Source organism: Halyomorpha halys, unplaced genomic scaffold, assembly GCF_000696795.3.
Source record: "Halyomorpha halys isolate HHAL.00 unplaced genomic scaffold, Hhal_1.1 Scaffold1052.1, whole genome shotgun sequence".
In the NCBI taxonomy this organism is placed as follows: Eukaryota; Metazoa; Arthropoda; class Insecta; order Hemiptera; family Pentatomidae; genus Halyomorpha; species Halyomorpha halys.
In genome coordinates, this window is record NW_027106745.1 from 133229 (window position 1) to 143954 (window position 10726).

The 10726-nt window shown below is 35.8% G+C and overlaps 2 protein-coding genes across 2 annotated transcripts in view; one reads left to right on the forward strand and one right to left on the reverse strand.

Annotated features, from left to right (window-relative positions):
- The window catches only part of LOC106688103 (putative leucine-rich repeat-containing protein DDB_G0290503), a gene marked incomplete at both ends in the record, with an annotated part of 171142 nt that overhangs the window by 16506 nt on the left and 143910 nt on the right, over window positions 1-10726 (reverse strand). The window contains 2 exon segments of the mRNA XM_067045074.1: window positions 2966-3021; window positions 8858-8888. Coding sequence (XP_066901175.1) covers window positions 2966-3021; window positions 8858-8888 — 87 coding nt within the window.
- On the forward strand, window positions 4189-4929 carry LOC136795218 (uncharacterized). Its single transcript, XM_067045067.1, has 2 exons — window positions 4189-4411; window positions 4634-4929. Exons 1-2 carry the CDS (start codon window positions 4189-4191, stop codon window positions 4927-4929), a joined length of 519 nt encoding a protein of 172 aa, XP_066901168.1.

Here is a 10726-nt window from a genome sequence, read left to right on the forward strand (position 1 = left end):
ATATACACTTGAAAATCTTGGGAAGGAACCACCCATTGGTGGTACTTCAAACATTAATTTAAATTAGAAGGTCCCGTGGCCATCTTCTTTTCAGACTCTTCTGAGGATTATCAGGGATTTTTAAGGATGAAAGATTAAGAATTAATGGTTTAGGATGGTTAAGGAGTTTGGAATGAAAAGATGCATATCTGTTTTGGGTCAAATCTGCAACGAATGGGATGTTAAGGTTAAACTTCAATATTAAATAGATAATAGAATTTTATTTAAATTTTATAACATAATAGACTCTTTTCTCAGGGCGGGTTTCCAGGCAATCAGAAACAGACGACACCTTACTACTAATAACACTTTAACTTAATTAATAGCTATTTTACAAATACAATAAATTCCCGTTAGAAACAAAACTAACCAATTACACATTCTTTCCTTGATGATCGATGGTTCCTGCTATCTTCTTGTCTCAGATGTTATGTCCAACTCCTAACAATGGCTTCCAGTCTTTTCCGCTTCTAGCCGACCGATGTCCTCTCACCATGCCAGCCAAACCAAGAGTGCCTGTTTCCTCTCTTCAATCTTCAATGTTCACTGGTCGATCCAAAATAATTCATTGTAGTACAATCGTTCTGCTTTATTTGCTATGATTTATGATGTAAATAGTTTATTTGTATTTTCGTTTTAGTATTGTTTATTTGTTATTTTAAATCAAAAAGCACGCTAACCAGTTTTCATTGTTTAAAATAAATATGCTGTTCAAAACAAGGAAGATGGCGGTGCAAGTCCCTTCGAAGTGTTCGTTGAATTGTTTGTGTTGAGATAGATTGAAATTTTTCGACTTTTGTTGTTTCTATACAATAATTATAGAAAAATAATAATCAAAGAAGAAATAGAAGAACATAAAAATTATCAATAAACTATTTACATCATAAATCATAGCAAATAAACCAGAGCGATTGTACTACAATCGATTATTTTTGGATCGACCAGTGAACATTGAAGATAGAAGAGAGGAAACAGGCACTCTTGGTTTGGCTGGCGTGGTGAGAGGACGTCGGTCGGCTAGAAGCAGAAAAGACTGGAAGCCATTGTTAGAATTGGACATAACATCTGAGACAAGAAGATAGCAGGAATCATCGATCATCAAGGGAAGAATGTGTAATTGGTTAGTTTTGTTTCTAACTGGAATTTATTGTATTTGTAAAATATCTATTAATTAAGTTAAAGTGTTATTAATAGTAAGGTGTCATCTGTTTCTGATTGCCTGGAAACCTGCTCTGAGAAAAGAGTCTATTATGTTATAATATTTAAATAAAATTCTATTATCTATTTAATATGGAAGTTTTTAATTTGAACCCAAGCTATCGTTTATATTTGAAATTAGTTAAAACTATTAAAATTCTATTTATTTCATTTTAAATAATTTTTAATTATTACATAATAATAATATATATACACACACAAACATATATATTCAAAAAACATGAAGCGAGTTTGGAAGGTATTTCAGATACGGACTATGCAGGTGATGTGGATGGAGAAAAGAAAATCTACTTCATGAATGATTTATAAATAGGAATTCACCAATAACATGGTCAAGAAGAAAACAATAGTCTGTAACCTTGTTAACCACTGAGGCAGTGGTGAAAACAGCAAGCTTGGCTGTAGAGAAAGCAGTTAGGTTAAGGAGAGTTCTTCGAGATGTCTCTCTAACAGAACTTAAGCCTCTTATGCTAAAGATCAACAATAACAGCACAATAAAGCTGTTGAACAATACATTTTTTCATAGTGGCACCAAACATATAGATGTAAGAATGAAGCTCGGTCGTGAAAAAGTAGAAAGTTGGAAGAATCAAGGTGAGTATGAATCCTCAAGGGAGCAGCAAGCAGACATTCTCCTGAAGCCTTTAGACAAGCGAAGACTTCAATCCCTCAGAAGTTTCATTGATGCTAATAGCCTACCTTGAGCTAAACGGTCAATTTTGGACCATCCTATCTCATGAATGAATTGTAGTGTTGTAATGTAAGAAATTAGTTTTATTTAGAGGAAGTGATAAAGAAAATAAAAATAAATAACTAGTGTGTCTTATACTTGGAAACACTGAATAGTAATCTTCTTGTAAACTCCCTTGTTATTTGTACTGCCATGCTTGTTATTTGTATACAACAAATTTACAGTGTTATTTACTAAATGCTTTTATTATTCTATCAAAACAACAGGAAGCAAAGGATTAAAATTTAACCTTATAAAATAATAATCTACCATTGTAAGATTTAAGTAATCCGAATTTTTCGGTTAATTTTTGGTTTTATATAAAGTCGGAGTAGGGGGTCTCATTTTCTGATGCCCCCCTTTCTGCGGACACTGGAAGGCCCCGAAGACGCTGCGACTGTAATGCCGCCCCAGCCTAAGCACCATGCAAGCTAGGACCTGGCCTGCCCCTACCATCACGCCAGAATCCAGGACGCGCTGGCCAGCCACTGAAGAGGAAAGACGTCTTTTCAGACACGAGGCGAATATTCATGGTCTTCACCGTTTCGCCCACCGTACACCTTGACGAGGGAAGCGACCATAGGACGCGGAAGTGACCGCAACAGCGAAACTTCCAACAGTCACTGAGATAAGCCATAATTTTCAATAGAATCTATGAGACCCCCATGTTCTGTAATCATCTTATATAATGAAGATAAATAATTTATACTAACACATTAACCATAATTGCCCCTCCAGGGAATTAACTTTATGAATAAAAGGAAATATATGCATGTACATAATCAGAAAGTCTTACAATTTTCAGCCCCCCTTTTTCCACACATTATCATAATAGTAAAATACACTCAGGACACCTGCAGTATAGCACAAGCAGGTCCCGATGTCAACAACCATTATACTATATACATTATTATAACTTAATATTTTGCTTCTTTTTTTTTTTTTTTTTAATTAAAAATAGTAGAATTAATTAATTACCTTATTAATTTACCTACTGCTTCAATGGTTATAAAACTGCCTTCATTAACTTCGTCCTAAAAAAATAAATTAATTATAAATAAAGGAATTTGTATTAATCAATGAAAGAATGCCTATTGAAACTAATGGACCATAACTTTTCAATAATACTGTCAAGTAAAACAATAATTAAACCATTAATAAATGGTTAGTTAAAAAAAAATTAAATGTTTTGTTAAATAATATTTTAAAAATGGTAGGTAGGAATGATAAATAGAAACACTTTATATTCTACTCTCATTTGATATTTGACTAAAGGTGAATCTAACACGAAGCATTTGCATTATTTTTGGTTAATTTTTTTTATTCTTTGACTTTTTTGGTTTTGTTTCATGAGTTTCAACTGAATTTTCTAAAACAGGGACTGGAACAATTTTAACTTAGCATTAATCCATTTTCATACTTTCCTGATATATCAAGGATTTGCTTCAATTAATTCAAACTCGTCAACTAAGTAATAATATTTGCTAACTGGCTTGGATAATAAAACAGAACCTAGATTTAATCCATTGATGAATCAACGAGGACTCTTAAAGAACCTTTCACATGGTGTAGAGTATGTTGATATACATGAGAGAGACTTGATTGCATGATGGGATTCCATTAGAGCTTATTTACATTTTATTGCCTTGAGTTTTCTTAATTTAAAAGCAAGGAATATTATACACCATAAGGTCTCATTGAGTCTCCCTACCAGGGAATTTCCTCAAGAGGGGTTTCATGACTAGTTGCTACTCCACAAGAATTGAAGAATGTTGTTAACTCCTGAGAAAGCAAATATGATCTTCCTTCAGAATGTATGAAATTGGAGTATTTGAAAAGTGAAAACAATTGTGAGAAGCAATGAATGACAGAGAAAGAACTTGTATCTCTACTAGAAAACACAAATGGAAAATGGGAAAACTCATAAATAATGACTACAATATTTTCCTATAAGGCAAAGGACCTTTGAACTCTGCTCAAAATAAACAGAGATTTGGAATAATAAAATCTTAGTTTAACTTAAAAAAAAAAAAAATGCACAGGCAGAAGATAATATTCTCACTTTGTGATCCAGTGATACTTATAATCTCCCAAGGGATTTTTGGGGATTTTCACTTTGTTGTTTTTTGGGGTGGTGCAAAATGTGTGGTTTGGCACTGATACTAAAAACTAACATTCCATGACAGTTCTTTGTTGTAGAGATGCCAAGGAAGTACAAGAAGGTTGGAGGTCGTCATTACACCAACTTCACACTTGAACACTTTCAAAATGCAATTGCTAAAGTCAGATCAGGGAAGCTTTCTCACAGAAAGGCAAGTGAGTTATTCAACATCAGCAGTAGCACATTGGCTCGATATCTCTCCACACCCATTGAACAATGGTTCAGCACCCCCAATTTTACCACACCAGAATGGAGGCCAGACTGTACTCTCATGTCAAGATGAACTTGAAATCTGCCCCCATCTGATCACAATGTCCTGGTTTGGATTTCCAATTAAAAAACTTGACTTGCACATATTGTCCTAAGTGTATCTGAACAGGATAGGAAAGAAAATTCATCAATTTAAAAATGAGCAATGACCAGAAATGATTTGACCGATTCATTTGTCGTAAGGCATAAAGCCCTCATCAGAGACTGAATATCAGTAACAGATCAGGTGTCAATCAATCAAGAGATTTTGAATTGGTTTTTTGATACCCTGAGTATGACAATAGAGGATGTATCCCCAAGCAACATATGGAATTATGATAAGGCCAATCTCCAGGACGACCCTGAGAAAAAAAAGGTACTTGTAAAAAGGGGTGCAGAGCAGCCTGAGATTATAAGAAATTCCACAAAGGCTGCTGTATTGATAATGATTTGTGGCAACGCTGAAGGACTTCTGGCTCTGCCATATGTTGGATACAAAGCGGTTTTTTTTTTTCAAGCAGCAAGTTTGTAGCATTGCCCGCCCACTGTATTCTCTGGCTTCAACCCCTGGATATCAGTATTTTTTGGACCCACCAAGAAGGTATGGAGACAAATCTTGGATACGTGGAAAATGACTATTTAAGGCCAGAGAAGCACCACCATCCCTAAAACGAAATTTCCTCAACTTCTCGAAGAACTCAGGGAGAAGCTCCATCCACATGCCACTGAGAACTTAATAGGTGGGTTCAGAGGAACTGGAATTTTCTCTCTGAATTGAGAAATCCCGATGTCCGAACTCTATGACAGCATTGCCAAAAACGCAGACAATGGCACCGACATACAAAATGTGTCGGTTGCTTTCCATTTTTAATGTCCAGTGTATTACCTTTTTATTTTGTTTATGTGTTTCTAGTGGAATATAAATGAGAGGGCCTTTTGATTAGTTTTAAGTTGAGGTTGACCAATAAGATGATATTTCGAGTTTTTTAAGCATTTGACTATAGTAACAGCTTATTTCTCAATTACCAAGTGATACCGTTCTGTTTTTGAATGTGTTCTTAAGAAGAAAACAAACGACTGTCAGTCTTGGTACAATTTGGCAGCCAAGGCAATGGTTCCCACTAGTAAGAAGTCCCATAAAATGAATATAACAGTAGCCCAAAGATATCTTTTTTATTGTGGCAAAAGTTTCAGCTGCTTTTAGAGATAGTGTAAATTGTTAAATTTGGGTAACCCCTTTTGAATAGGGAGGAAAGGATCTCAATATACTTTTTAATGAGTATGAGTATCAATGAGTCTTGTATTCTGGCAATAAAAGCTCTAAAAGTGGTTTCTGACAGTCGGAATATTGTCAGATTATTTTGTGTAATTTAAAATGATCGAGATATGGTATTACAGTATGATTGAATTTATTGGAAGATTATTGATTGACTGTGTGTATAGATGAATGGAATATGGTCCGGGTGCGGTAAAAAAAAAACTCAAATAGTAGATAATTATACTATTTTATTGAGCCAACGTTTCGCCCCACGTTGCAGGGCTTCGTCAGGGCTGTTTTGACAGCAGTCAAAGACAAAGTCCTAGACAAAGTGAACAGCCCTGATGAAGCCCTGCAACGTGAGGCGTAACGTTGGCTCAATAAAATAGTATAATTATCTACTATTTGAGTTTTGTTTTTACCGCACCCGGACCATATTCCATTCATTGATTGAATTTATATCTGCCTTTATTTATTTTGAGTCCATATTTTTCTATAACAGAAAATAATATGGAAAAATATTTGATATATTCTGCTTTTGTTTTGATATGAATAATATTGATGATATATGTATGTATAATTTTTTATGTGATGTAATTTTATACATAACCCATTGAAAGAAAGTAACAACATCTGTAACTCCATGGTACCAACATTTACAAGCTTCAAATGCAGTGTAAAGTTTTTCATCACTAGAAAGTGGTAATTGATGATAGGCTCAACGTAAATGTATTGTACTAAACATATGATTCATAGCAACTTTTTTAACTCCTCAATACATGTAAGAGGATAAGTATATAATGGTGTAATTCTATTTATAGTCTCAGAATAATATATGACCAATTGAATTTTAAGGAGCTCATTTTCAACTCTTGGTACTCCAAGTATGGGCACTACATGATTTCTTCTGTAGCATTCTGGCGATTTATTAGGTTAACAGTTAGAATGACAATAGTTTTCTTGAGGACACTGAGGAAATGCCATGTTAAAAAAACTAAAAGTGTTTCTGATGACACTGACATATCAAATAATGTTACCTGAACCGAGAGCCTCAGTGAAAGACTTTCCTCTTGCCAGGTAGAATATGCGCTGGGACAATTATTTTTGGGTTGGAAAGATTAATTACAGAAATGTGTTTGAAATCTATACTTAACAGATAAATTGTATGTGTTATAAAGAACGAAAATATAATGACTATATAAATATATATATATTGTAAAACAAATTAATTTTATGGATTAATAAAAAAAAGGAAAAACAACTTAATACTTTACAAACACTTAAACTAATTTTATGATAACGAACAAAAGAAAAATGTTGATGAACGTGCCTTGAGCAAATGTTTATATTTAATCTCACCAGATGACAGTTGTGAGGTTCTGGATGCACCCAGAAGTAGCTTGGCCAAAAATCTACGATGTTCTTACCATGGAGCCTGCAAAACTGCGGGAAAAACTCAAACTGTAAAACAATGCCATCATTGCTAACAATCGGTGATTGCCTCTCCTCTCCCGTCAAAAAGATCGCCCCGCTTTTGTTTACAATCACATGATTTATTTTAGTAAACAAATGTCTTATAGTCAAAAGAAATCTATTTCACAAATTTACTAATAAAAATTATAACATTTTTAATTTAATGTTGGTTCAACAAATAATAAGGCTCAAAACAACAGACTTTGGCAAATGTCCACTTTTTATATAATGGTTCCACATAATGTTTTAGCAGGGAGAAACATGAATTTCAATTACTTCCTCATAAAAACATTTTTCCTTCTAATGAAGTGCAGAAGTGATAATGATCTCATCCAGAACACTCTCGGGATCAGAAAACTTAGGAGACGAGGTTGTTAGTCTAGATGAATAGACATACAGACAGACTTATTTTGATGTTTGGTAATGTTCAGTATTTTCCTGTATGATTTCCAAAGCTTGTGTCTCCCTAATGGCTTGGTTAAGATTTAAAGTTTTGTTTTTAAAAAGACAAAAAATCTTAATCTTTTTAAAAATCTTATTAATACATCTTTGAGGGATAAGTTGTAGCAACTTCACCAAGAGTGCACAGGAGGGAAGCAGTGGGCAACCCTCATCAATCCTAGTGATAGTATACCACCTGATCTCCCCCCCCTTCTTCACATGGCATGAGTTGGTTGCCACTTTTAGAGCAGTCACTGGCCATAATTAATTGCGTGGACATCTCCATAAGCTTAGAGTGAGAGTTGATCCTCATTGCCCATTTTGTTTCACATCGGACATGACATCCAGCCATTTATATGACTGTCCTCACCTTAAGGTCATGAAAAAAAATATCAAAGAAGACGAGACCAAGCTGTAAAAAACAAACCTATATTGGACACTCAGAAGTCTTAAAGCAGAAGAGCTATGACCCTGCGGAGTAGGGAAAAAAAAAGTCTGATATTTTGTTTTGTTTTTTCAGTACTCTATTTATTTATTTTATTTTTAACACAAGTTAATCCAAAGAACCAGATTCTACTATATATTTACATTACAAGTTTAATAAAAAATTTCAAAATGAAAATATAAAGCGGTACTTTTGGCCAATTTAAATTTAGTGAATAAAGTGCTGTAACATCACAGAGATTACCTTACAGAGATTATACCTTTCAAAAATTAATAATGTCAGTTTCATATAACTTTTCATGATTGAGCTAGGCTGTACACATGCATACACAAGCACAAACACCATTTTTCGAGAATTAATTATTTGGATTCGGGGGACTTAGAACGTGAATTTTTATTCACTATTTCAAATCTGAAATTTTTTTTGATGGCGATACTTTCCCATATTATGTATTTTATACATGAACAAGAGAGAGACACAAAAACTCAATCTTTCTTCTACTTTGGTTCTTCTGGACCTCAACGCAGCCTCTCCTATCAAGCACAAAGAAAGAGGGTTGGGAATAGGGTTTACACTTCCATCTTTTAAAAGAACCTACTCCAAAAAGATCTCAAAAAGAGATGAAAGACTACTCAGGATAGGTAAACCAGTTGAAAACTCATTGAGGAAACCAAGGACCACACCGATCTATACCACCACAAAATAGTAGTAATAGCAGAAAGTAAACAAATAAAGTTCAAAAACTTTTTCCTTGCTTGTCTTTATAAAAAAGCAAAATTATTCTCCACAATACTGGATCAAAATTAAATTTTTTTCAAATAGTATTATAAGCTAAATAACTACCTTTGCATAAAGTACATCCAGAGCCAGTTTCCTAAAAAAAATAAAGAAAATATTGTTACTTATGAATGTAGTAAAAGGTATATATAAATGCATGCACGCACGCACGCACGCAAATACACACACAACCACAAACACAAACACACACACACCCGTGTGGAGTAGCTAGTCTCCCATCGGGCGCCTCCCCAGGTGGCGGATAGGGGGAATCTCACCAGATATGGCGGGAACCGGGGAAATAAAATACCCGGGGTGGACCAAAACTAGATTCAAATCCTAGAATAGGCAGCGTACTGGTCAGCGTCTGTTCCTCAGGTTAGAGGCGGCTGTTTCAAAACCTGGCAGGAGGTATAAAATGCGAAAATACTATGAGAAGTATGGAAGATGGAGGTAACTGTGCTACAGTGCAGGGGCACGGAACCCCAGTACCGGCATCGATTGGGAATGTGAAAGCGGGTTCCCCGGCGTCGTCATCATACGACAGCAGTGCTGCAATGGTAGGAGACTTGGCCATTGTAGCATCTAATGCCACAAGACTTACCACAGCAGAGGTAATGCAAAATCTTGGGAGCAAAATTAAAAAGCTTCTCTCCTTCATCCGCACCAAGAACAATGTGCATGGCAAGATAAGGAGTTTTGCATGCGAAATCCAACTGTATTTTGAAAAGTAATCTTATACAGTTCAGCGTGGAGAACAGCAGGAGGAGCTATGCCAAGAAGTGCGAAAGAGATCGAGGAAGAAACCTCGCCCTAAGCCTCCGAGGCCTGCTGCAGTCATAGTAAAAATACCGGAGAGCCAGTCCTACTCAGATGTCCTACGAAAGGTGAGAGAAGATCTGGCGATGGTGGAAATGGCTTCATCAATTACAAAGGTCTGAAACATTAATAAAGGTGACCTTTTACTCCAATTTGACAGGAACAAAGAGCAATCTCTTGCTTCACTAAAGAGTTCAATGGAGGGTGTGCTTGGCGAAGGGGCAGAAGTGCGGACTTGGACAGAGGAGTCCCCTGTGAAAGGTAAGAGAAGATCCAGCGATGGTGGAGATGGCCTCTTCAATCACCAAGGTCCGGAAAATTAATAAAGGAGATCTACTCCAATTGGACCATAAGAAAGAGCAGTCTCTTGCTGCACTAGAAAGCTCAATGGGGAGAGTGCTTGGTGAAGGGGCAGAAGAGCAGACTTGGACGGAGGAGTCCCTTTTCGAGCTGCGAGATTAGGATGCTCTCACCACCAATAAGGAGGTTGGGAAAGCCTTAAAACCTCTCCTGAGTGAAGGAGTCAATGCCCATTACAGCAGTAAAACCCATCCATCAAGCCTATGGAGGTACACAAACAGAGGTCATTTCACTTCCGGTTCTCCAGGCTAGGAAGGTATGGCTCAAGGAAAGGTTCGAGTAGGGCTGTTTGTTAGCCGTATATGCGAAAGATGAAGGTGTTCCAAAGTATTTCTGTTGGTGAGAGTATTGACACATTGCTCGGAATTGTGTTGGAAAGGACAGGACCTCCTTATATCGAAACTGTGGTAAAGTAGTAAGCTACTGATTGTGACCAGAAACCTCAATGCATCAATTATATGTGGAAAATGGAGACGCTGACCTCCCCAATGAAAGTAGTAGTCTAGCTTTCTTTTCAGCATTGAAAACAGTGGGTACAGAATTATTTCTGTGCCCATGCACCTAATGTTTTATTTTATGTATCATTTTAATATTCATTTGTTTTGTTTATCCAAAAAGCAAGCTAACCAATTTTCATTGTCCATAACAAATTCGTGATTCAAAACAAAACCAAGATGGCGGTACATATTCTTCAGTCAACAAGTCCATTGAATCAAGGCCACGTTGAGCAGATTCAAATATCATAAAAACTATTTT